Raw genomic sequence first — 27933 nt, 5'->3', positions numbered from 1 at the left:
ATTGTCTCCGGTCCATAATTCTTTAAGTAGACTGAGAGGTCCTCGAACATTTCTACCGTAGATCAGCTCAAAAGGCGAAAATCCCAAGCTGGCTTGCGGGACTTCCCGGTACGCAAACAGGAGTGGGGCTAATAGTCGGTCCCATGTCTTGGGCTCCTCTTGGCACAATTTACGCAACATTTGCTTTAGTGTGCCATTAAATCTCTCCACTAAGCCATTACACATGGGATGATAGGGTGTGGAGCTGAGATGCTTGATCGCCAACAAGTCATTGACCTCTCTCATTAGCTCCGATGTAAAGCATGATGCCTGATCACAAAGTACCTCACGCGGGAACCCGATTCGAGAAAACATCTCTACCAGTGCCTCGGCTACTGTGGCTGAATCGATGGATGGCAGGGCTATTGCATCTGGGTATCTAGTAGCGAAGTCCACTAGTGTTAGTATATATCGATTACCCATGTGTGATATTGGCTTTAAAGGCCCGATAATGTCCACTGCCACTCTTTCGAATGGGGTGTCTATCAAAGGCATTCGACCTAGTGGTGCCTTACCAACTCTGCTCTTGGGGTAGGTTCGTTGGCATGCGTCACAAGAGCGCACGTATCTCCTCACTGCCTCTTGAACTCCTGGCCAGTAAAATGATTGTAGAACACGATCAATCGTTCTTTTTATTCCTTGATGCCCCGACATCAGGGTTTCGTGCGCCAAAGTAAGCACTGGGCTGCGCAATCTTTGGGGCACTACTACTTGTTGAATCACCTTACCAGATGGTAGGTGATAGTAGCGGTATAGCAGCCCCTTTTCTATCTCGAACGAATAGGACTTTGATCCTCCCTGTAGCCCTTGACCTACTTTACTCCTGCAAGAATCTAGGGTCTTGTCCTGTTTTTGAGCGGCACTAAGATCCTTTCGGGTCGTCTTCAAGGTGGGTACATCGATTTCAGATGAGATTGACCGTTGCTCTCGGATTTTGATACCAACCACTGAAGACTTCAGGGTACCATCCTCTCTATCTGCTCCTTTTCCACTCGCTATATAGTTGGGGTAGGTTTTTACCGGAATCCTTTCCTCCCACTTGGTATCGGGGTCATGGACTTCACGTGAACCTGGTACATTTCCGACGATAAGGTCGTAGAGTGGGTTTGTCATGCATTTGACAATAGATGTACCAGAAAAATAAGGTGAATGAATTTCCACCTCCGCCTCAGGAACGATGATGCTACTGCCATCGGCTAAGAATAGCGTAGCGGTAGTACCTATGAGGGCTTCATCGGGTACCAGAGAACGACGCACCACCAGTGTATTGCTACCCGTATCCCGCAACACTGAGACGGTTCGGCCAAAGATTCGGCCCTGTAACACGGGCATTTTGTGTGTGGCAAACTTCGGGTGAGTATTCACGGCGCCCGCCATGTCCTCTTCTTTGTCCGGTGAAAACTTCACTTCCGTTGAGTGCTCCTCTGGCGACAAAAGACATGACGTCTTGTTGGCTGAACCGTTCTTCTTTGAGCAAGTTTTGGAATCATGCCCCGCCTTCTGACAGTATCCACAGAAAGGTTGTTTTGGCCTTGATCGGCACTCCGATGCCCTGTGACCCATTTTGCCACATACAAAACAACGTACTGCTCCTCTCTCCGAGTAACTACCACTTTTTTCCGTATTGCTTTTAGATTCCACTTTTTCTCGGAAAACTAACAGGTTGACTTGCCTCTGAGCTTCTAAAAAGTTATCTGAGGCCTCGGCCATGTCCTCTAGCTTGTTGAAGTTCTTTTCTCGCAGGAAAAGTGCCAAACGGTGATGACAGTTTCTTAAGAACTGTTCTGTAACTATCAAGTTACGAAGAGCCGAATATTCTTTTCCGGTCCTCGACATTTCGACCCAACGATCGAAAAAACTCAGTAGCCTAGTTGCGTACTGCTTGCCTGTTTCGCCGTCCTGTGGCTTGCTTTGTCGGAACTTTTCCCGATACCCTTCGGCCGTAAAACGGAAACGCTGGAGCAACGCCAACTTGGCTTTATCATAATCGAGTGAATCCTCCGGCGAAAGTCTTCCAAACACCTTTAAGGCTTCTCCGCTCAAACATAAACTTAAAGCTGTGGCCCATTTGTCCCTAGGCCATTCTTGACCGATGGCGACTCTCTCGAACCTTTTTAAATAGGCGTCCAAGTCGTCCCGGCTTTCATTAAATCCCGGTATCAACTTATGAGGATTCACGCTGCATGAAACACTCCTTTCTTGTGCTGAGCCTGGTGCTGAGTCAACAGTTCTTGTCTCTACACGGCTATTCTCAGCTTCGGCAAGTCTAAGACGCAGTTGCAGGTTTTGGTTCTCTAATTCCAGCTGCTCCTTCTTTGCGCGTGTCTCCAGTTCGAGCTGTTTTTCTTTTTCACGCGTCTCGAGCTCAAGCTGCTCCTTCTTGGCCTGCGTCTCCCGTTCCAACTGTTCCTTTCGAGCTTCTCGTTCCGCAGCCCGTTCCTCTCGTGCTCGTGCCTCCTTCTCCTCGTACCATGCTTTAAAATCCGCCCCATCAATTCCCATGCGATCCGCCAAGGCCATTAGCTCTCGCATATTCGACATGATGTCAACCGCGTCAATAAATGAAGGTGTCAAACCAACGGCTTCGTCCTGTCGCTGCGGACGCCAGTTTGTGATGCGGGTTCTTGTTGCTGATTTGTTTCTCCTGGTTGAGCCCCGGAGAGTTTTTCTAATAAAGACGAAGCCGTCTGCTTAACAAACAACACCTAAACATTTACTGCAGAACTGAAGCAAAACTCAAACACAAACTACAAGAAATGAGTAGCTGGCTAAAAGCGGGATTTAGAAGGAAAACAAACATCTAAAGTCCCGAAACTGCCGACGGAAAGTCACAGCTACATGATGCAGTTCTGACGCGGTGATTCGGCGGTGCAGGGAAGAGAGCAAGTTCGATCTCACCAAAACGTTGCTGCTGTAATGGTGGCGACGGCGTGTACCGATGCTCGCTGGCGGCGACGATGGAACGGGACTCGCTCGGTGATGCCTGTGGCGGCCCAGATTCGCCCGATGAGGTGGCTGGTTGCAAGGCTCAGGCCCGTGACCCGAACTGCCGTTGCTGCACCCGCACCGGAATCTGCAGGCCTTGGTCTCGACCGTTGAGGCAGCTCGCCGTCCTTGGAAGGCGTTGTCCGGAGGTCCAGACCGGGTGAAGTCCAGAAGGCTCAGGTCTGCCACCCGACTGCCTGTCTTCAGCTCCCAGCTGTGACCTTCCTCTTGCCTCGTTCACCTCGAACTCCTAGCTCTTTTTGCCCTTCAGGCTTGGCTTCCTCTGGGGCACACTTGTCTCGTCCCGATTGGCCTTTCAAAACTCCGTGGTGATCAGCCATTGGCCCTTGTTTGCTTTATGGTCTTGGATGCTTGCGCTCCACGCTCTCACGTGTACCGGTCCTCGGCGTCGTCGTTGTTCAGGCGACCCAGCACGTGCACTCGGTCATCCTTTAATTTCGCGCACTTTTCAATCATTCACAATTACGCGCACCAGTCGCATCACCATCGCATCACAGTCGGGTACTGAATAGATAAGACACCGAACAAGGCGACCGGTTATGACGCATTAATGGCGCCACTTCGGTCACGGGAAGCAATTGACGGCCCCGGCGGACGTGCCTTATACGTATAGTGAGCCGATTGATTCAGTAATCGACCGAAGCGAAAGAATCGACCGGATCGGCCGAAATAAAGGGCCTTCACGGCACAACACACGCGAGGTGTCGCACGTTAAAAAAAAAAGGATAATAAAATAGAAAACGTACAAGTGTATTCACGCGCAACAGTTCTCGATCGAGACGGTCGCAAGGGCGGGTCAAGGTAAACTAGGCGTGCGCTCATGAATGACCGGATACACAAACGCACGCGAAGGGGAAAAAAAGAACAACAAAACTACGTATGATTTCGTAAAACATGACACAGCTTGGACACAGCTTTGCGTCGGCCTGCGAACCTGGAGTTAATGGGCGTGTCGATTCCAACTCTCGCACACGACTCGCCCAGAGTCCCTCTGGTATTGAATTAGCCGCCGTGCAGACAAACAGACACACAACTCGACGTTCCTTTCGTAACGGGAATTTCCAGTCGCGGCACCGTGGGAACGCATATACAGAGTGCGCAACCACATGGTGGTCTGAAGGCTTTCGGAGACTTGTTTATCTTAAGCGACGGCGGGGCAACAAAGACAGAGGCGCGGTTTGTCTGGAACCGAACGTGCGCGCAAAAAAGGAGGTAGCTTTCGCCACCTGCTATCGTCGCACACTACTAGCCTCTGTTAATAGTAGCCCCGCCGCGGTGGTCTAGTGACTAAGGTACGCGGCCGCTGACCCGCAGGTCGCGAGATCGAATCCCGGCTGCAGCAGCTGCAATTCCGATGCAGGTGGAAATGCTGCACGCCCGTGTGCTCAGACTTGGGTGCACGTTGAAGAAGCCCAGGTGGTCGAAATTTCCGGAGCCCTCCACTACGGCGTCTCGCATAATCATATGTTGGTTTTGGGACGTTAAATTCCACATATCAATCAATCTGTTTATAGTATCCTCAGGCAGCGCAAGGACGACAACACAGTAAAGATTTCTAATGTAGATATGTCATGGCTGAATCCAGCCGCTCATTTAAAGGTGCAGGTCGGTTGATCGACGTACCACCAGAGAGGGACGGTTGATTAATTAATATGTGGGGTTTAACGTCCCAAAACCACCGTATGATTATGAGCGACGCCGTGGTGGAGGGCTCCGCAAATTTTGACCACCTGGGGTTCTTTAGAGTGCAACCAAGTTTCAGTACACGGGCCTACAGCATTTTCACCTCCATCGAAAATGGAGCCGCCGCAGCCGTAATTCAATTTTACGACCTGCGGGTCAGTAGCCGAGCCCCTTAGTCACTAGACCACCGCGGCGGAACCCTGAGAGGGAGGGAAGGTTTGACTCATTTGCTTTTAGTATACCTACTCATCACACGAACCCTGTAACAGCATGAATACTGTTAATTAGTCCATCTCACTTGTTCGAATCGATGATAGAGGTGGACTACAGGCACTGAAGGGAAGGGCTAGAGATGCCGACACAGGCTTATGAAGGGGTGGGGTCACCTTCCCTCCCACCTTTTGGATTAATCACTTATTTAATAATTATGTTCGCTGAGGGTAGGCGAGGGCCCCCGTCGTTTGCTTCAACAAATTGTGACGAGCCTTTGCTTATACGTGATGCCAATGGGTTCCATGACATATACGACGGTAAAAGTGGCCTCCTGTGACACTGCAACATCAGCGTTATCGCAATGGTCTCTCACGTCCTCGCCTAGGATGATTTAAAGGTTCTAAAACGGCGCAATCATCGACACCTTTATTGGTATTTCACATCCACGGCAGGGAGAAGACCTTACCTTATTCCAATTACCAACTTTTTTCTCGCCCTATTCGCTATCGACAATTCAATAAGCCCATCTCTCCTGCCGCCTGTCCGATATTTGAAGACCTTTCAAGGCAACGCCAGGCAGCACTGCCAAAGTGGCAATATTCTGAAGTTCATCAACCGTTACTGATTCTGGCGACGTTACAGCGGAACCGCCACAGCAACTTCTCTCGGATCATGGCGTTCAATATCGGGTGACAGGGTGCAAACATCGCAGCACGCTTCTCGATATTCCAGGCCAGGTAAAGAGGATGGTCATTTTCTGGATCCGAGTAGCGCCTCCTGTAGAGATCTCCAAAACTGAAGCTGGTGTCCTTTCGGCTCCAAAATCCTCCCCTCCACACCAAATAGTAATATCGAAGGAAATGAAATTTTGAAAACTCACGACGCAAGGTATCCCTCAGTCCACTCCACGCTGGCTGGTGACACCCGTTGTCTGCGTCACGCCGCCGCCATATTGGCTCAGAAATTGTATAAGCTTTCGCGCTGCGGGGCTTTGCCGCAATGGTTCATATGGCAGATGCTGTAACCAACCCTGTACGAAGGAACGTTGGCATCGAGGCACCCTATCCTGTCCCCTTGCTTTATCCATCAAAATCATGGCGCGCGTCTCGTCGACACCGTTGCGCATGCGCAACCTGCCCGCTTAGGAAAGGTCCGTCGCATTTGCGTGACTCTCTTGTAGCTGGAGATTGTACGGAACTGCCTGGTTTGTCACTGCAACCACAAATAAGTTTCCACCCACAGTGAGTACGCGGTACCTTCCCGCTGTCAATAATAAACTGCCGCTCCAATAACCAATCCCACCTGGCATTACGCAAAAAAAAAAAAAGGCATTACGGTCCTGTCATGACTTCGAAAAAAAGACCAGGCCGGCACCACTCATTCATTTCTTCTTTCTTATCCAGTTCCCTCCCCAGAGTGAGAGCCCCCGTAAAGATGTGCATGGCGCCAGTAGGATCGCGCTTCCAGACAACAAATTTCGCGGGGCGTTTCCAGCGCTCGTTTGTAACCCGGGCCGCACCTTGCCGCGACATCCGCCTTGTCTCGCCGACAGTTTCGCCTTTGGCGACCGCTTCTTATAGCGCGTCGCACGTGGTACACCACTCTTGTGAAACCGCGCTCTGCAGAATGGCAGCAAGGCGGAGGGTCGACGATCGCAACGGATTCTCGCACGCCCGCGACACATCAATGAGCGTCCGCACCTCCTCGCACGTACACGCAGTCGATAATTTCAGCGAGACGACGAGAGAAGTGAAATAGAAAGGAGCAATGAAAAACCAGGAAAGCTAGATCCAGCGTGGACGTTTCGGAAAATGACGAGAGTGCTCTCGGTCAGACCTGGTCACCCCAGAAGATACAATGCTCAAGCACCGGGTTGGGAGGCGATTATTTGAGGCCAAATAGCGCTTGGAGTTTCGTTCACAGCGCGTACGGTTCGTGTTACGAAGATATAAAGCCCAGCCAACATCACATTCAGGGGCCATACTTACGCCGACTTGACGCGGTTATCACGACCGAACACTCATAGCTATCGTAATAGTAAAAAAAAAAAGATTGAGCTGTACATTTCATTCTCTTTTCTTAAACGGAAGCAAACATACATGTCCTGACAGGGTCACCCACTCCCGCCCAGCCCAAAGGCCCCCTCCCCCTGTGTGACGCCCATTCGTCGCTGATAAAGACACATAGGGTCGTCACGAAGGAAAACACGTCTAGGCAGCCTGTTGAGGCAGTTAGGCTTTATGTGCCATTTTCAAGGCACAGCTTGCAGCTTGACGTGATGTCGTGGAAGCTTGCACGTGACAGCACGACAGCTTGTACGTGACGTCATCGGCGCATGTCCTTAAGGTAGTGGTGCTTCAGCATGGCTGCTTTGACGACCGTCAACGAAGCCCCACTCTGTGCTGACGAACCTGCTTCAGTGTGATAACCACTTCGCCGACACGTCATCGGCTTCTGTGCGTAAATAACGAAAGTACAAGTCGTCAGTGTGCTGATAAGATTAACCTGAAGTCACAAATTTCGCGCCCCCATCGCGTTCGTGCTATAGAACACAGCGGTTCAAGCGACGTCAGTGAAATACACCTACACGATTGATTGATTGATTTATGGGGTTTAACGTCCCAAAACCACCATATGATTATGAGAGACGCCGTAGTGGAGGGCTCCGCAAATTTCGACCACCTGGGGCTATTTAACGTGCGCCCAAATCTGAGCGCACGGGCCTACAACGTTTCCACCTCCATCGGAAATGCAGCCGGGATTCGATCCCGCGACCTGCGGGTCAGCAGCCGAGTACCTTAGCCACTAGACCACCGCGGCGGGGCAAAAATACACCTACACGAATGTTCCTACTCATATGCATGCCCCGAACTATCAAGCGCGTTGACTTTGAAGTTAAGCTTCTCGTTAATTCCCCGATGATACGTTTGTTATCAAAAGGAAAAGAGAAGCCTGTTACGGGCCAAAAGACGAGTGTACACTCAATCTCCCAGCTTCTCAAGCTCGGCCAAGCGGACCCCTCCCTTCTCTCGTTTTATCCGGATGCGTAATAAGTAATGCTCACACCCGGAACAGCCCGAAAAGCACACAAACAGAAGCGAGCCAGCGGCGAAGAAGCCCACCACCACTGCCGCTCCGACGTTTCGGCAAAAGCGGCAACTGCTCTCCGCCGCGTTGCCTCCCGTTGATCGCTTCCAAGAGGAGGAAGTGATGCCGATGAACGCGCCGCCTTGCGAGAGAGAGAAGGAACGAAAAGAAAGGGGAGCGCGGGGGGAATGCGCGCGGCGGCAGTTTAGCTTCTTCGTACTTGTTCGGCGGCGCAAGCCAAAGAACCCGGATGTGTGACGTCGCGGTGCGGAGTGGCGGGGCGGTTCTCCAGAGGTCACGTGACAGCGGGTTGTTGCGCCATCGGGGAGGACTGCATTCCGACGGACGAGAGGCATCCCTTCTTCCGCGTCGGCCAGCCCTCCTTTCTGTTCTTTTGAATACCGGCGGTTCCCTTCTCCGGCCCGCAGCACCCTTCGTGAACATTTTCACGCAAGGCTTCCGTTCCGTTTTTTTCTTTTTTGCTTTTCCGAGCCTTGTTTGGGCCTACAGTAATGCCGGCATAGACAAGCAGTGAAGAAGCCCGACTGCGAACGAAACCTTGCGTGTACCGTTCTCACGGGCGAACAACGGCCGCGATCTTGCTTGCGTGTGCGTTGAAACAAAAGGTAATTGTTAGTGGTGGTTTATTTGAGTTGTAGGCTCTGGGTAGATTGAATTCAGCGCGTGCGACGATGGCCCATCGAAACCTTGTCGCAACTGGAGAGGTATCCCCTCCAAATAAGTTAACGAGTTCTCCAAATCCAAATAAGGTAAATGTTCACGGGTAGGCGGACGCTTCAACATGGCTCGTCGCTGGAGACACTTTGACAGGTGGTCTTCCCTTCTTCAAGACAGCAAGAAGAGCACATAATAAAACTTTCGGGCCCGCGGCATACCGTGTTCCAGGATTTTTCATCTAACTAACGGATGTTTCATCAATTTCCTGTGCAGGACATTGCTAAAAATGTGGCACTAAATAAAAAAAAATGGCATATCATATTGGTTCCGAACTATGTTTGTACTTCGCTTGGAAAGCGAAAACAAGTACAAACATCCCGGAATGGTGACCACAATTACCACACTGCCGCTGTAATCATTGCGTTTGTAGTGCATGGTTACTGCCGCTGTAATCATTGCATAACTAAGCTAACTTGGCTACTTCCCCACGGTACGTGTCAAGGCTTCCGTGGGCTTTCAGTCATTGTTCTCTGGACTGAGAGAGATTGCAACAACCCGTAATACATAGTTTGCTACTGTAGTTGACTTCGGCAATGACTGCGTCCGCCCATGTCATTCTCTTATGCCATCGTAACACTAAAACCACCATGTGACCATACTTTGGCAAAAGCACGTGTATAGGCATAATAGAGTTGTACCGATGGTGACGTCTCTAAAATGATCTTTCATTCACGATAATTTCAGTCTGAAAAGGGACTTCGCACTGAGAGCAAATATCCGTGAATCGTGTTCTTTCGATTAAGGTGCATATAGAGAAATTAAACTTTTTTTTTTCTTTTTACTGCCCGTTTCAGAGTTGGCTGTCACTCCGGCCGTAGGCGTTGCCAGCCGAAACTTCCAAGGGTTACGAACCGTCATTAAGGCGATGATAACCTACTCGAAAATGGGAAACAAATTTACGGTTAACTCTCTACCTCACGTGTGCACTACGCTGGAAACCATGGCAATGGTAGTGATTGGCAAAAGGTTTATGCTACCTAATGGTAGCATATGCAGTAACTCCAATACAACATATACAAATTCGCAGAATATCCTGTACGCCCGAAAACAAAGGCCTTCCAGAAGTCATTTTTTCTTCAAACAGCACAAGACTGGAACGACCTTTTCGCCCACATCGACATGTCATCTCAGTTTGATCAATTTAAAAACGCCGTAAAAAGCCATATTTTATTTTTTGTAATTAGGATCTACTCCTGTTTTCCTATACTTTATTATTGTTAGTGCTGCTTTGCTTTCTTTTTTTTTTTGCCCACCCCTCATGTGATGTCCCTGGGACCCTTGAGGTACTAATATACGAATAAAAGAACTCTAAAGGGCGCCATCATGCGACAGTGCCTCCAACTTGAACTGAAGCTTATGGAACTGCAACAGCAAACATTATGTTCTACTTGTCTGAAGGTACAAATCGCTGAAAATAACAATAACACAATTATAGTGAATTCATTTTTTTGTTTTCCTTCAATGAGAGTCAATGACGCGACAAAAAATTGTGTAACTCTTTGTCGGTGAAGGAAGCTTCCCAAGATTGCGCTACAAACATCCCCGATTCCATCAACCTCTCATGTCTTCCGACATACCATCGGCTCATGATAACAGTACGCAAGGTGCACCAACATGCTCACAATAGCAAAGAACATTAACAGACAGCTTTCTCTCGTTTTTATACTGCAAGCTTTGTTCACGTATTAGACTCTCTACAGTTCCACTTCCATGGTGGCCATAACAACTGGCGTTACAAAACAAGCCAGTAGTTGATTAATGTTTAAAACTACAACCGGTTTCTAGCGGTTTAAATACCGTTGACACTTCGTATTTCTAACTCTAATTGATATCCTAATTCTTGACGCACACTGAAAGGCACATAAACGAGGACTTATGACATGACGTGCAGCGTAGCAACGAATGTGAAATCAAATCTTCTGCATCGCTGGATCCTTCCAACTAAACGCCCATCGTATACCCGCCGAGACCTCGGCCGAGACTGAAACAACGCTCGAAAATAAAAAAAAAAACATTTAATGCGCACAAAATCGAATAGCCTGGTTTAAAAGGTGCAACGAAAAAAGCCTTACACGTTCTTCAGTTCGGTTTGCATGACACGCTACTTAGCGAAATTACCCAAGAAAGGAGTAGCCGTTTGACATTGAAGACTAATGAAGCATCAAGCACAAGCTCATCTACACACTCGCCTCTTATATTTCCGAAATACAACCTGGTAACGCCCCCTTTTCTGAAACTAGAATGCATGACACGATAGATGCCTTGCCCGACACAGTTTAATGGGTGGAAGTCTACAGTGCAAACGACAATCCTAGGCCATTAAATAGTGTCTCTCACTCACCAACATGCTCCTCATCGTCCACATCCTCTTCCGTATCGTCGCCAGCACCGCACTCGCGCACACCGACGAGGATGTCCTGACCGTCTAACCGCGTCCCGCCATCGGAACGCTGCCGCCCGGAGGAAGAAGAAACGGCGCGTGGAATGCAGCCGCCGCTGCCGGCACTCGTTCCTTGGGCGCCTCTCCTCTGGGCGTCCAGCCGAAGCCACCACCACGACGGAGCAACGAAACGGTCCCTTTCTTTAAAGAGGGGAGGGAAGGGGCCGCATACACAGGGGGGGGGGGGGGAAAGGGCGTTTATGCTGGGAGGAAAGAGTAAGGGGGTGGGGGGCGGGTGCCGCTGAACCCGCCCGGCCACACACCGTAGTCTTCTTCATCGGTTTCGTGGTGGCAATCGCGGCTGTGCATATTCAGATCGCTCAGTGCTTGCTATGGCAGTCGTACTTTCGCAGAGTCTCTGTGCACACGGGAAAGCTTGATCGCAAGCCGAAGGACGACTCGCGAAGAGAGAATTGAGAAGCAAAAAAAAAAAAAAGAAAAACGAAGACGGCACTATGTTCTGGCGGCTTGGCCCAGCAAAAGGGGACACAACAAGAAGTGCACCACAGACTCCCAAGAAAGACGAGGAATTTCGGGCCTTCTTCAGGGTATCTCTCTCTCAAATTCTCTCTTTCTCACCTTTACCCGCACGCGCCCTTTCGAGAATCTCTCTCTCTCCTCTTCACACACACAACGATGAAGGAGAGGACCACCGGTTGGAGGAATGTTTCCTTTCCGAAAAAGAAACCGCTCACTTAACTGTGTCTGCTGGGTCGCGGAGGAATTCCTCCTCGAGGGGGAAAAGAGGGAGAGGGGGAGGTTACCGATATCAGAGGCCGTGGCATAGAAGTCGTTGGATGGCATTGACACTGTGGACATTCGTGCCTTCCGTGTGTTGTACGTTGGCGGGGGGTGATGTGCCGGCGGCACTGCCTTATGCCAGCATAAAGGAGTAGCTGCTTTCTCGGATAAGAAACGTCACATGTTTGTTGCTAATAACAGAAAAAAAAAACGAAGCACCTATTTTCACGGCTCTACGAAAAAGCTGCTTCTGACTGCGTAATAAAAATTGTCGAGCTGGGAAAACAAGGAATTTCAGTCGTACTTCTTGCTATTGATACAAAGGTTATCAAGCGAAAAAAAAAAGAAAGAATTGTGCTTGTGACACCGGCTGACTTCAATTACGCGATTGCAACTTGTTCTCGAAAGGCACCAGGCGTAAGTAATTACGAAGAACTTGGTTAACCATAAATGGGCCTGGCAAATTCGTAGTGCACTTTCTGACGCCCACTGCTTCTAGATAGTTTGGCGAAGGAATACAAACCAGAGTATATGTACAATAGATGTCTTTTTTTTACCATGCACTCGCGTTATCCGATGCTTTCATCTTCGAAGAAATGTACGAGCTATGTGAATCGCACACATCGATGAGAGAAGATAAGGCGTTTTACTTCTCTAAATTCTTGAAATGATACTCTGCAACTGTCTCGGACTACCTTCCAGTAACGAAACAGGTGAATACTTGAACGAAATACGACGTACATACACTACGCACGTTGCAGTAACAAAAAAAGTAGAAAATTACGGTTGTGATAGAACGAAAGATTGATGAATGATGCGCTGTAAAAGTGCTACTCGACGTTGTACTAGACAATGCTGGGTAAAGTTTCGAAATCGAAAGCATTCAGTCTGTGAATTTGATTGAGTGTTAGGTTATGCACTCGGAGAACATAAAAGGCAACAACTGGATCTTGCTTTAGCTGTAACAAAGCACGTAAGCATTAGTCAAGCTCTAAATGTTCTTCCAGTGAGTTTATTGCTCAATATGGGTTCTTGCTTAGGAAATAACCTTTACGAAACAATATCGATTACCTGACAGCTGTATCGAAACTATATCAGGTAGACTAAAAATCGCAGCATTTCCTCGGGAACGCTAAACTTATATTTTTAAAGCACACATGGAGGCAGTACATCTTTTGTTCCGTCCATATTACAACTTCAGGTGGACGTTCTCGCATGATGTCATGAATCGGAGTGAAGATGCTTTCCGTTTTTCCTGAACGCTGTTAGCCACGCCTAAACGATGCTCACGATGTCCACAATGTATTACCGACTAGAGGACTTATCTTCATTGCTAATATTTTACGGGCACTGTTTTGTGAGCTTGAACGTACTGTGCAAAAGTCACAGATCAAAATGAGTGCTACAATATAAATTACTTTCAAACTTAAATAATATTAGCGCGATAACAACAATGGCTGATTTTGGACACACACCTAAAGAAGCAAGTTGTCTAGACGGCAATGCAGCAACCAGCACACGAGCAATAACCAAAAGTATCTAGACAAGGCCACAAATATCCAAGGCGAAAAAGCGACATGTAGTCCCAACAAAGCTCAAATTTAAAACGCACCCTGGGAATAAATGACACAGATTTTTTTTTTCAGAGTTCGTCCTCCGGCGGATAAGGTACTACAGCCAGGCTACAGTTGTTCTGAGTGTGACGTTGCAATTAGGGGATATTAGAGATGTGTTTAAAGGTTGCTTGGTGAACTGCTACCACAGCCTCCAGAAATGCTAAAACCTCTTACTGGAACAAATATGCAAGGCACCTTTTCCAGTTCCTCGAGGACATAGCGCCATCTGTAGGGGACGTGTCGCAATCCTTCCGGACTACAAGGACAAGTACGGCGCGGCGCGCTTCACGTGAGCGTCCTATGTAATCTTCTGGGAATACGGAGCGCGTGAAGATTTCAGCTCTTTACAAATAGTGGGAAGTACCTCGTTTCACAAAAGCAACGATTATTGGCAACAACAACAACAAAAAAGAAGCGAACAATAGGGGCAGTAATTGTAAAGCACTCCAGCACTAACAGTCCTGGGGTATCTTCGATCCTTCTTACGAGAGCTTCACTAAGGAAGCGCCGGAGTAAAAATAAGTTCCAGGGTCATAGAAAGAGATAAGAGGTGCGAGATACCAAGGTTTTGAAAAAGAATACGTTGAAAAAATCCAGCGGTATTCCAAGGGACACATATATGATACCACTTGCCTTCTAGAGAACGCTGCTGCTGGTGACGATGCAAAAGTTTGCCTGGGACGAAACCACTGCGCCAGACGATGTACCGGTCCTTCAGAAGCGGACGTACGTATCACGGTGCCGAACCCATACATACATCCTTTGCCCATCCAGACAAACTTTCTCCAAAAGTCTGGAACCACTTTACTGGCCACGACGATGTCGCACATAAAGTTCCAGACGATGTCCATGTGCGGACCGGCGCAGACGATGCTGTAGACGATGTCATTCTATGAGCAGGCGCTGGCGATATTGCGCGGTGTGTAAGACAATGTCCTCGTACGGATGGATGTAGACGACGTTGCAGACGATGTCCCTGAATTGACTGGCGCAGGCGATGTAGGAGAGAACGTTAAATGCGACGTCCTTGTAAGGGCCGATACAGATGACGCTGCGGTGCGACGTCCTTGCGGGGACTGGCGCAGGCGATGCCGCTGACGACGCGCAACCAATGAAGCTTGAGAAATAGTACGCGACTACGGCCGACGCTGCGCCACACACTCTCCTCTTCACGCGGAAGTTCCACGGAAAGAAGTCTACAGCGCGTCCACTATCTCGTAACCGTGGATAGTGCGCCCCGAAGCACGCGGTCATTGCAGAAGAATCTTGTAGCCAGAAGGCATTCTGGGCGAAGGACGAGAAAAAGGTGAACGAAGAAGTAACGGGGGTTGGAGGCGGGTGGGAGCCGGTGAGGGGGCTTGATCAGCTCATATAAGGCCACATCGGCATGTCGCTCGACTGGACGGACTCGTTTTATTCGTATTCTAGCTGCTATGCTCCGCCCCCCCCCTTCCCCCACCTTTTTGCCATTTTCATCCGCGAATACACACAGACATAACCAGAGGGCTTGAAGAAGACGTTTCGAAGAAATAAAGAAACAAGACTCGTACATTTCGAACTGTCTTGCGCGCCCCTTACACAGAAAAGAGACGAGATTGCATGCCAAAAGGAGGAGAATTCGTGGAAATCCACGCTGTTGAGACAAATCTGGACAGCCATCGGGCGCTTCGATCTGTATGCCTGCATAATGTCAAGGCACGCAGTTGACCACAGAAACCGGCACCGAATTCCATCTATGCGTTGGTTTCGTTATCTTCGTCGTCAGGAAATACCACAGCCTGGGCCGCCAAATTCCTTGCAAGAAGCCTGTCGCACACGCATGCGTAGAATGTCGCTCCAACAAGGTTCTTTATAATAATAATACCGATTGTCTCGGCGTGCCCTAGTGTACCCTTCCACGCCTTTTTTTTAATTGCCATAAATTTGCACAGAGAAAGGCAATCAAAAAGTTAGACAGGACCAAGAAGGAATAACTGCAGAAGTATCAGGACATATTTCCAAGTCAGTCATTAGTAAGCTGTGAGAAAAAGAAGTCTTACAGAACATTCACCAAGATACCTGCACAACGAAGGCCACTATCGCGAAAGATTCTTCGCATCCCGGATTTTGTTGCTAACGTTATTCGAAGCATGCAAGACTTTGTCCAAACTGAATATTTTTAAGGTTCACAGCACATCAACGAAAGGGCATTCCACAACGCATACGTGAAATTTAGCAAGTTCATTTGCCCTGAAAAGGGTGAGCGAGCTCAATCCATAGTTGCGCAGCATTTTTAGGAGCTGAGAACGCATATCGAGTCGTTGTCTTCATGAGCATGTGCATCAACTAATTCCACAAAAGATGTGTCTCATTGTTATGCGCCACACGGCATTTCTGACAACCTGAAATGCTCTTTTACCATCTGTTCGTACTGGTCGTACCGCAACTGCTGTAACAGTCCTGGAATATTGGCCATCAGAAATGGTTCACTGTAAGGGTGTACAATTTCGAGTCTCGGGGCATCGTGGGCCACGTATTCACCATTCGCACGTACTCGTCCGCCTAGTGTCAGTTCACAGCTGCACTCATGTATCACCCACCTCATTCCGATTCAGCAGCAGTGGATGTCACTTTCAGTTTGGTTCATCTTCTACTGAATTCAGCAGGGATCAATTCGTGGTATATGTCACCCATTTACGTCGATTTGTGCGCAACAGTGTCATGATTTAAGTCCAGGCACACCTGGAGTTCAAATCCTGTGCTCTGTCCCGGGGTGCCGCTTACTATAGTATTCCCGCCTTTATCAAGATTCCACTCGCACATCGTCCCTTTGTCAAAGATGTATCGAATACTGCATCTGATTTTGCCTATGGGATATCGCAGATCATCCGCTATTGTTGAAGCAGGGTATTAGTAGGTCTGCGGACTATTTTCTTCCGCTTTTCGTCGTCTTTGGTGTTATTGTTTGGGTCGTATACCATATGACATAGATAGTTGTATACGCATGATGTTACAAGGGGACGCTCAAGAAGTACCAATGAAGCTGGAGAACTGAACTGCCCTCCAATAGTAAGTGCGTCACCCCGAAACTTGTTACCAAGCTGAAACGAGAGGAAACTGTGCGGCCAGAGCCATACGTAACTTTCTGTAAACACTCGATGGTGTACCATAGTTCACAACTGAATTGTTTTGTCATTGTTAGCGGCACATTGCGTAAGATCGCTATGATAACGTAATCAGAGAAGGAACGACGCAACCTACGGGAAGTCCACGGAGCATTTGCTGCGGTATGAATACGAGACCGCATATACCTTGACGCTCGTGACATCACAGAAGCTATAGTTTCGGAATCATTTCCTGCGCTAGGAATCGCATCTTTTGTCTCCAAGGGTTAAATAGGGACGCAACGTTCGGAATACTACTGCGAGCGTAACACGGACAGATTCGGCGTTGAGGGCTCTGCCCACAAGCGCAACGTAATCGGGAGCCGGATCTGAAAGCATCACTGGCCCAGAAACTCCCGTGGGCACCTTCTATAGCACACGAATACAGATTTTCACCAAACTACAGATGCACTTAGCAATACTTGTTGAAGACGTATTGTCAAGTCCTTGTTTTTCTCTTCTGCTTCCCCAATACCCGTAGCAGAATCGTATTTTTTGTTTTATTCCGCCGTGGAAGTCATTGCGAATGGGTTCGTCGCTTGTGAGATGGAACAAGCGTGCGGAGTGCACGTCCGTACAACGGAGTCCTCCATTGTCTGTAAGAGGTGAGGAATTCCACTCCGCACACTGTTTCGGAACCTTCTATTTCATCTTTCTCTCTCTGTCTTTGCTCTTCTATGTTTTTACTACCTTTCCTGTACAGTACTGGTAAATGGGTCATGGAAAAAACATCACCTTGACTCTTCCGGTTTAATTTACTCGGCCTTAAGACTTCATCCCAGAGCGATGAACAGTTTCTCACCCACAGCATCAACCTGCTTTTTTTTTTTTTTTTGAACGCTTGCGAACACTGCGTGTTTACATATCGACGAGTCCGTTTGAGTTCGACCGCTTGCACGAGTGTACCGCTACGCTCTGAGACGCGTAAAAATAAAAGGGTCTGGCCAGAACGAACGCACTGACAGGCCGACTCCGTCACGCCTCACTGCCGTGGAGCGCCGACGTCGACCGAGAACGCCTTTTTTCTTCAATGGGGCTCACGGCCTCGAACGCGCCCCTGGCGGCGGGCAAAATAAAACCGTGGGAAGCAACCGGCGTCGGAATGCTCCCTCCCACAGCGGGCCGCCCGGTCATCAAACAAGCACACAAAAAAGGAATGCGCAAGGGTGAAAAGTAACAGGGAGAAGGGTGGCCAGCACGCACAATCCATCCATCGAGAGAGAGAGAGAGATGCAGACAGGCACGGGCGTTTCTAAAGAAACCCCTCTACTGTGGAAAGGAGAAACAGAGAGCGCACTGCAATGTGGGAGAGAGGGAGGGATGTGGCGGGTGGAGAGGGAAGCGACACGGCGCATAACAATTATCCCACGAGCACATAGCATAACGGCACTTGGCGCTCCGCTCACCTTGCCCGCCTGCCTACATGCAACAACCCCCAGATATGTACCCCTTTACCCCTTCCCTTTTTCATTGCCTTGCCACAAGGGCTACGCTTCTTTGTGCACAGCTTCATTCCATGCGCGAGTTGCACTGTAGTCAGGTCCGTTAGCCTTGTCCCGCTCCTTTGCGCCCGCCGCGAAGACCGTCGACCCAGTTTAGGAAGGGACGAGGGGAGGGGGCGCCACAGACACACACATAGGGGCCGTTACACTCTGGCGCGCGGCCCCGCGAGACGTTTTTTTTTTTTTTTTTTCGCACGAGCAGCGGTGGTGGCTGGCCAGCCTCCGCAACGGCGGCCAAGGGTCAAAAGACGCCGCCGACGCAGCCTCTTATTCTCACAGGACTGCTGCGCCGCGTCGCACAAAGGGAATCCTGCGTCCTTTTAGGCAGAGAGAAAAGGGGTGCCGAGACAGGCAGTTATAACAGAGGAGACGGTGTTGCGACCACGGCGGTGGTCATTCATGGGCACGTTCCTGGACGAGACCTGGACCGAGTCAGCCAGAGCTAGGGAAATGGGTTTCACACGTGAACGGGATGACGACGCGTTGCTCCACGGCATTCTCTTCGGAACGTGCGGATGGAACGCCGAGTGATCAGACATCCGACGGGGAAGGGGGAGCTAGAAGGTCGGAAAGGGGGACACACATCCATGACCTCGAAAACGACACGTGGCAGCGATTGGCCCTTGCAGCGAAACGCTAAAGTAAGTATCCAGATGCGCCCCACCTCCGAATCCTCGCCTCCACCACAAAGCACTTGAACGAAGCTAACGAGGAACTATTGTTTGAGGCGCACACACTGCGACTTTGAAGACTTCGACGCGCCAGTTGTAAACCAGTTCGGTCCCCATACAGCCATTGGAGCGAATCTACGCCTCTTTTGTCTGTCTTTCTGGAGCGCGATCACCAATAGGTCTTCAAGAGGAAACGCGCCAAGGGGTCACCAGTCTCCAGTTTTTTTTAAGCCAACGCAACAGCGACACAACGATGCCCCAGAAACCAAGATAGCTCTGGCTAAAATACTGTAGGGCTTCCCGGGTTGCTTTCCGAAAGCTGTGAGGCAGCCAGTGCTACGGCTCGTGCTACCCCGCTCCTAGCAATTTCCAAGTTTAACCCTATACAAGAAGCAGCTGGGTGCATATAGCGCTGTGCAGCTAGACGCAAGGCTGCGGATTGAATCCTGACCGTGACAGAGATGAAGCGGCAAATATAAGCTGCGCTATTACGTCAATTTTGACTGAATGCTTTGCTAGTCATCGCTAAATGGCTTGTCCTTCTGCACCGTCTGCAATTGACAATATTTTCTTTTGTGTGGTTACATTTTAGCTATTTTAGCCTTAAAGGAGTTGCAATAGCCATAAATAGAAGCTTTATATTGCGTAATTGATTTGCACAAGAGAGAGAGAGAGACACACAAAAAGTTTAGTTCTATAATGCCTGCAATTATGGGTTACCAAATAGACCTAGGCAACACCTAGCTGAAATAACCAATTTTATTTCTTTACGTTTGATTAGTTATAGCCTAAACTGAGTTGAAATTGTCAATAATATTTCTAGGATAGTTGCACTTCTTCCATAATTGACTCAAAGGAGTTTAGAAAACTTGGTCATAACAAAAAGACGAAGGACGTTCACAATTTACAGAAGCAAGTTTGTGCACAGCTCAAAAGATTTTCCGCATTCTATGTCATAAAAATACGAAAAAAAAAAACAAGCTGCGTTGGAAAAAAGGCCATGCCGGAGAGGTTAGATCGCTGACTACATAAATTCCAAGTGTAAGCACAGATGAATACCAGATCACTTTTTGGTGAACCATCGGCATACTTGCACTCGAAGGATAACCGGATCTCATGCACGTTCACCCTCTGTTTTAACTGAAGGGCATCCTCCCAAGCTTGTGGTGGCCTTGTTAAAGGCCAACTCCAGCGATTTTTCGAGGTCAATGGATCCAAATGAAATTCACTGGGTACGTTCATTTGCCCGTTTGCGCCATTCATGCCAAATCACAAGCTTGAGAGTTTCGCAGAATCTTTTCAAACGTATTTTATAGCTTGCCTCAAAACGCTCACCTCGCTTGCCAGAATTAATGGCAACATTGTGTGTGTGACGTTGAGTTTTGCCTGGCGTAAGTGACGGAACTGATGTGCTACTGCAACGTCTGCTTGACTGTTATGGATTTTGTGGGCTTGGCCGGCGTTTCATTAATTGAGCGTGCAATTTCCTTTCCGGTGTTCGTTGGCATGCGATAGGTGGCAAGTGGTGCTGCTTTGTGAGCCACAGACGATTCGCTATGAGTTCGCCATAATAGCGTAAACGTTTTAGCCTATCACGTACGGCGGGCGGCGTGGACACGTAGTGCCATCTGGCGGGTATTATGCGCATTAAAGTGGGTACGGGTAAATGATTACGTCACACGTAGAAGCGCACTCGGTTGGGTTTCGGTATTACTGTTTTTCGCTAATTTAAATAATTTTCGACTTTGATGGGCATTTCAGCTGTCGGGCGCTTGACAAGAGAGTCTCAGGAACATAAAATCACCATTATCTTGAGGTGGTCAAAAAGAAAACACAGCGTTTAATGTGAACTCCCATCAGTCAACTATAGGGCTAAGAGTGTGTGCGCTCGTTGGCATCGATGGCTAAACGTATCTATTATGTTTTGCTTAGTGAGGTTATGTTGCAATACCTTGTGGCTGTCATAAAGAAGTCCCTAATTAAGTGTGGTATGAGAGAGCACCACTGGAGATTATCAACACAAAAAAAGTAATGAAACGGTTATCTTCGTTTTCGCCCATAGCAATCAGGAACGGTGAAAATGACACTCGTAAGAAATGTCGACATTGTTTAAAATAGCATAGGGTAGTAGCGAACTTGTATCACTTAGAATTCTGAAATTTTGAATTGCTCATATGGGGCAATTCACCTCGACATTCAGCAGCTAGCCTTATCTACTCTAATGATTATTTCATACCAAACTAATCATGAAATAAACCACTAAATTTGCAAGCAGAATGTACAGAGTGCTTCATGTTTCAATGAATATAGGTGAGTGAGGAAGTTTTCAAAGACGATAGTCTTTCATGGGGTACTTCGAAGTGAAAATTTCGGTCTGTCTGTCTGTCTGTCTGTCTGTCTGTCTGTCTGTCTGTCTGTCTGTCTGTCTGTCTGTCTGTCTGTCTGTCTGTCTGTCTGTCTGTCTGTCTGTCTGTCTGTCTGCACAATTGTTTGTCCACCGTAACAATACCCCGAACAGCCAACTCTATCCGCAGCGCCCACCGATATTGCTCAAGTTTCAACGTTCATACTTCTGCTATTGTCAATTAAGAAGCAATTATTTCACATATCTGAGGCACCATAAAACATGTCAACATTTTGTATGTGTGTCTTTATACTAGAGAAGGCATACATAAGTAACTCTAAGGACTGTAGCATTGATCACGCTGCGCTGACAATGCAACGCGACGCTCAAAAAGGCAAATGTTTCCAACGCTTTGTTAAGACGACACGGTGGCGGCAACTGCCTGTCGCTTTGCGTTCTACACGTTATCGCCTCCGAGACAGGCGCGCACGCCTTCCTGTCTCCAGACTTTCTCCAGACGAAAGGCTATCGTCTTTCAGCGACATTTGCAGTGAAACATGCAGATACGGGGCCAATTTTTTCCATGAGTTATATATAACCATGGCAAGGTGTACTCTGTACCTGGTGTATCACGATCAGTAAGAATCTCCACTGAGCTTCATCGTTTATCTCCCTCATCTGTAACCTTATAGAGACGATGGCCGTAGCAACCACACTATATTCTCACAGGGGCCGCGCCAGGATGCTCTTACCAAAGTGTGGAGGAGGTAGCGGGCACAAACGACCCGTGATTGCCCTCGGGGGTCGAAGAGAGGGGCATACCGCCTACCTTTGTTAAAGTTTTCAGGACTCTAGAAGGAAGGGAAGTACAGAGGCCGTCCATGACTTCATTTATATATTCACGTGGTATCCCAAAATCGACTTGTCTGGAAACTAGAATATCCACCAGGAGCGTCTGTACAGTGTACCACAGTGACCTGTACAAAGCGCGACGCACGTGAAGATTACTGATGTGTATATTAGTGGTAGTACTTAAAGATTGACAGGTCCATTCACTCTTAGATACAGACACACCAAGTCGGAAGCCGCGGTAGGAACTCAGCAGTATCGCAACAAGCGGACGAGCGGGAACGATTCCCCGTGGCGGCTTCTTGAACCGCGGAAGGTTGATGACCCGGGACATTCCTTGACCTCCGCCGGAACGGGGTGAACATTCCGGAGGTCGCCCGGACGGGATAAAGGCGTTGCACGAGCCGACGGTGGATACGAGACGCAGCAAAACGGTAGTCCTGTTTTGTACGCTTACTTATCTTTGGTCGATTTATATTTAAACGCATAGGCGATGTACGTCGTGATTCACTTGTGGGTTACATGCACAAGAGGTGCTACTGCATCGTTCAAGAGCATGATACAAGCACATCTAAAGAAAAGAAATATGTGGGGACACTGAAACTCAAATTTCGGATTAGAAAGACAGTACCAGGTACCGTTAAAAGAGCAGACGGCAGTGTGGCCCTAGTTTACGACCACTCATTACGTCATATACTGCGTACCTAACTGGACAATGGCACTGCGCCCGCTGCACTGTGAACATGGAACCAATGCAGGTTCCAAAACATCCATAGCTATTAATTTTTTTTACTAAATCCGTCACAGCAAATGTGAGTGCATCATTATTGGCATCATCATAATCAGCAGCAGCCGCACTTTCAGCCTGTTTTGATGTGCACTGCAGAAGGAAGGCCCCTTGCTATGTCCCTCAGTTTACCCCACATTTTTATAGCAAGCTGATGTCATTACATCTCAACGAACTTCTTAATACCATGGCTCCTAATACCATGGCTCCTTAATACCATGGCTCCCCATCGGCTTCTTTTTTATTCCTTCCAGCATTCATGACATCCCTTTATGAACGAGACGGCAATAAGTTTACACGTGTTCTCGTACTCGATTATTGGTCACCTTCATCAGACCATGAAAAGTTCTAGTCATAACCAGGAAACTCGAGAAAGGTATAGGTTCTCAATTACCCATAACACTTGACGCTCTGAACAAGAATGTACCTGTCTTTTACCTACTTATTTTACATACTACAAGCTTGTCTTGCCATCATGTACTGTTACCTACGCCTGTGGTGGTTGCAGTCGTTTCAATGTCCTTCCCACTACTTTTTTTTTTTTTGACAAATGCTGTAAACTCCGGCTCATCTCATAGCTTCTCTAGTACCCACTCCTTCTATCCAGTTCGACTATAACACATGCAGCCTCTGTGAGGTGGATGCTTTGCACAGGTATCTGTGCGTGAATGTCATAGTGTTCCATTACAATGTTCTCATTATAGCTTCTGGCCCCGCCGTGGTGGTCTAGGGGCTAAGGTATTCGGCTGCTGACCCGCAGGTCGCGGGATCGAATCCCGGCTGCGGCGGCTGCATTTCCGATGGAGGCGGAAATGTTGTAGGCCCGTGTGCTCAGATTTGGGTGCACGTTAGAGAACCTCAGGTGGTCGAAATTTCCGGAGCCCTCCGCTACGGCGTCTCTCATAATCATATGGTGCTTTTGGGACGCTAAATCCCACAAATCAATCAATCATTATAGCTTCTGGTGTTTTGTGCATCAGACACACCTCCTCCTCATGCGAATATCTATGTTTGTTTATCAGTGTATCTTCCAGTGAGTTGCTGGCGCTCCTACATTCGAAGCGTCCTAAGCGTTACAATGTACCTCGAAACGATGTCATGGTGACTCGTGCTATAAGGTACAGCGGTGAGCACGGTTAAGATGAACATACGAGCGCATGGCCGAAGGCACAATCAGCGCCGCGTGACAGCCATCGTTTGAAACATTGCGCATGCGCACTATGTGCGCTGCATACACTCTTTCCACCACGCACACGACACCATGTATGCTGTTTTCCACCGTCTGCTAACCGTAACTTAGAATGCACACTGCATTCTAAGTTATTTCCTTCTTTGCGCTTTTCTTTATTAAAAGGTTCAAATATAAATTGTTGTTACACTGATTTTTGCATGCAGACAACAATTTTTAATCGGGACGGACGTTGGAATGCAGTACGCGTCTGTTGAGCCGACAAAAATGCGGCTAGCAGACGACGAACAAGCGTATGCATGACGTTGTGCGCGCGGTGGAAAGAGTGCATCGCCGAGCACATGTGGAATGTCTCCGACGACGAGCACCAGGTGGCTGTGATAGTGGCGTCGGCCACGCGCTCACGTGTTCACACTGCTGTACTTCGTCCCAAATTTGTGCTAATTAGCTTCACCATTCAACAGTATTTGTATGCTGTCGAATATCACTCGCAAATGGAAAGTTTGCGACTAAAAGCAGTGTTCTTGTCATGCATCTTCGCTTGCACGCATGCAACTTGAAAGACGACCCTAATGATATTTTTGTAAGAGAACTTGTTCTGCTCGGTTCTTTCGCAGAGACGTGCGGACGGCGTTTGAATGACTCTTGCACTGCTACCATCAGCATCACACCATGGTTGAGCAAATAGCATCATTGCGAAAAATAACACCCAGCCCTACTAGCATACGAAACCATCACCCATAATCCGAGATATTAAGCAATGATGGTCGTCATGATTCTGATGAAGGCATGATTACTTAGCGCGGCAGGCCTGGCCAGGCTGATAGCGACATTCCAGACGCAAACGATATTATCACACTAGTAATGAAACTAGAAATGGGTAGCCCCCAGTCATATCTACAAGGCGAGCTGCGAAAATGCTGTCGTCGTGGACAAATATTAAAAGAAGAGTGGCAGGCAATGGCTCGGGCCGTTGCCAGCGTATGGAGCCGACCGGAAGTTATAGGCGCGGCGTCTTCCGTCCCGTAGCAGACGACGTTCACCCGCACACAGCACGCCTCTCGCGTCCTGCTGCCTGTTCGCGTTGACGGTAATCTTGTGGCCGCTCTTGTGGAATATAACACTCATCTCGAAAAAAACAAAAACAAAACAAAGTCGCTCACGACTAGCCGAAGTATGTGGTTCCACGGCTGTATTCTACATCCGGGACAAGACAATGGTCTTTTCACCCGAGAAATGTTACAGGAAATGAATTTATGAAAGACCAGCGACTATAGGGAACAGCAATATGGAATGTTAGAGGGTAGGAGAGAGAGCACTGACCCTTTGCGAAAAACAGCGCCTCCGAAACCTTCCCCGATGCAGCGATTGCTCTGTTCCAAGAAAATAGTTGAGAGATGACCGGATGAGAGCTCCGAATAAGTGACCTGAGACGGCATTCTTCAACGTCCCGCAAGCTGCCCTGCTTGTGTAACTTCACCTATGTGAATGGTGGCTGGGTTTCCATTTTCTTCTTTTTTAGACCGTTACGCCATCGCCCTCGCGAAGAACAAGAACTAGCCCACCCAGAAGACAACGCCCGCTTGCCGTCTATGTTTTTATTAGATGTTTACCGTGGCGAAATCGTCTCTTTCCCGCAAGCGACAGTCGTAACCGTCTACATACGCCCAGCCGGCTTCTTCAAAGGCCTCCGAGACGAGCGACAAGCGCGAGAGCTTTCGGGTATCGGTGTGGCGTAACCCGGGTTTGAGTAAGAAACACCGAAAGGAAATGCAGTACTCCACACAACTCACCGGAGGTGGCGCCTCGATGCCAGGATTCTCGTCTGTCTCGTCGCCTTCCTCTCCAGAAGACTCGGATGCAGCAGGAGATGCCGATGACCGAGGGATCTCCGAGAGACGTCTTGTAACGTGTCCGACGATGGCTTTTAACTGTCCCCGGGCTCCCTTGTACGAACACGCAACACGAAGGCGCCCGACCGCAGTACCGTAAAGTCCGAGTGCCAAGACGGGGGCGGGCGGACGTAGAGCGATGCGGGTGAGAATACGAGGAGGGTGGCCAGGATGGAGGAGGGAGAGGATCACTGAAGCCGCCGCCGGCGCCTCCGTGACGCCCGCCATCGACCCGTCTCGGCCGACGCCGGAGTTTGGTTTGAACGAACGACGCCGACACGTCGCCTGCGCTGGCGAGGCGGGTGGGAAGCTCTCGGGGTTGGTGGGGGCTCTAGTAACGAACGAGGCGCCCCCCTGTGTCGCGAAATACTACACACTCGACCGTGCGAACGCTGCTGCCGGCGGACTTCGAGTGGAGGGAAGCCCCGGCTTTGGGGAGGGAGTGCGCCTGTTGGGTGGTGGCTTTTGTGGGAGAGGAGGATGCATAAGAGACGAGGATGATGCATGCTCTCTCTCTCTCTCTCAGTCTCGCACAGACTGGCTGGCACACACTGGTGGAACTTGGAAGACCGAGAGCCTAACAGTGGTACGGGTGTGTTTAGATTGGTGCGAATATTTCACGAATAGTCAGAAGTTTCGAGGGGGTGAGGGGTACCTCTTATTTTTTTTTTTTACGGTGAGAAAAAGGGAAGCGATGGTGCCAGCTCTGGTCGAGAGGTTGAAGAGATATTGCGAGGGATCGAAACCTTGCATGGGATACGGACCCATGGTTCCTCCCGAAATTGTGCGTCCGTTGGGACGGGCGGACCAGTTGTAACGACGTTCCACAAATTCGTTCCGCTCTTCCGTCGCTTTCTGTCGCTATTACCGCCTGATGGGGCTATTCGTTAGATACCCTCCTCAGTGCCACCTCTTACATTTTTAACACTCTGTCAGGTCGTTCACGTACGCAAGAACGGCTCACGCGTACCGCGAGAGAAGATGGGCGCAAAAGGCTTGAGATGTGATGGAAGCAACACCAACACGTTCGAACGAAATTCACACAGGGCTACAAACCAAGACGGCTTCGGCCCGTGGGGTCCTCGGTGCGATCAGTGCGCAGCGAAGCGACGTACAGAAGTGAACGGTTAAGAAGAGACCTCTCTGTCTCCTTCATTCCCTCTCTCACCTCGTAGAAGAGGGCGACGCAGCCGGCCGCATAGCTGGCATTCCTGAGACGCTGAGATAAAAAAAGGTTCCGCGCGCGGCGGAGAGTGAGCGAGGAGGAAGAAGAGGCGGAGAGTTAGCAGGAGGTTTCAACGCACCTAAAAGAAGCTGCCGCCACACGAAAAGATGAAGCAAAAGCTGCTCCGTGCAACGCTGAGGGAGCAGACGAAGAAGAACGGACGGAGTCGAAGAAATACGAGGGAATATAAGCGCGTACGTCTCTTCCTCATCTCTTCCTGCGAGCCAGTTGCGAGAACCGAAGGGAAGTGCCGCGCCGGAGGAGCGCCTGCTGGGTGGACTGACCGAAGAGGTCTGCTGCTCCCGCGCCTCTCGCCCACCGACGAGATCGTAAGAATGGAAGAACTGAGAGGAGGAATGGAGGGAAAGGGCAGCGGCGGCGAGTTAGAAGGGGGTCGCATTTTTCTCTCAATGAAACGGTGGGGGCCGCCGTAGCGACCGAGAAATGGCGCATGCGCGGTGGGGAGTTAGCTGGGCTGGCTCCGTAGGCGAACTCCCCGCGCACAGCTCTTCCAGTCAGCGCGCCGCCTCCCCTCCTCTCGCTGCAAATTCTAGCAGGGGAGCAGACAACGGCAACGACCGGCCGAAGAGAAGCTAGTTACGCTTCGGGCCCTCTCTTCCTTCTCTTAGATCCGCGTCCTTTCTTCTTTCTTTCTTGAACTCTATCATAGCCGATTCTTGCGAGGTAGAGGGACTAAAGTGGTGGATAAGAAGGCATCAGGCAGCCCTGGCGTCCTCTCCTCGAAGGCATTTCGAGGTCGCGGCAATC

General features: G+C 49.2%; 1 protein-coding gene across 1 annotated transcript in view; it reads right to left on the bottom strand.

Moving 5' to 3' along the window:
• LOC142767485 (uncharacterized) overlaps positions 1 to 27711 on the bottom strand; it is a 49946-nt gene extending 22235 nt beyond the window's left edge. Inside the window, exon 1 of the mRNA XM_075869215.1 lies at positions 25842 to 27711. Within this exon, the coding sequence (XP_075725330.1) occupies positions 25842 to 26168 (327 nt within the window). The 5' untranslated portion in view covers positions 26169 to 27711. The remainder of the gene's footprint in view (positions 1 to 25841) is intronic.
• Positions 27712 to 27933: the final 222 nt, after the last annotated feature.

The sequence above is a fragment of the Rhipicephalus microplus genome, chromosome 7 (genome assembly GCF_043290135.1).
Source record: "Rhipicephalus microplus isolate Deutch F79 chromosome 7, USDA_Rmic, whole genome shotgun sequence".
In the NCBI taxonomy this organism is placed as follows: Eukaryota; Metazoa; Arthropoda; class Arachnida; order Ixodida; family Ixodidae; genus Rhipicephalus; species Rhipicephalus microplus.
This window is presented reverse-complemented; position numbering and strand designations above follow the sequence as displayed.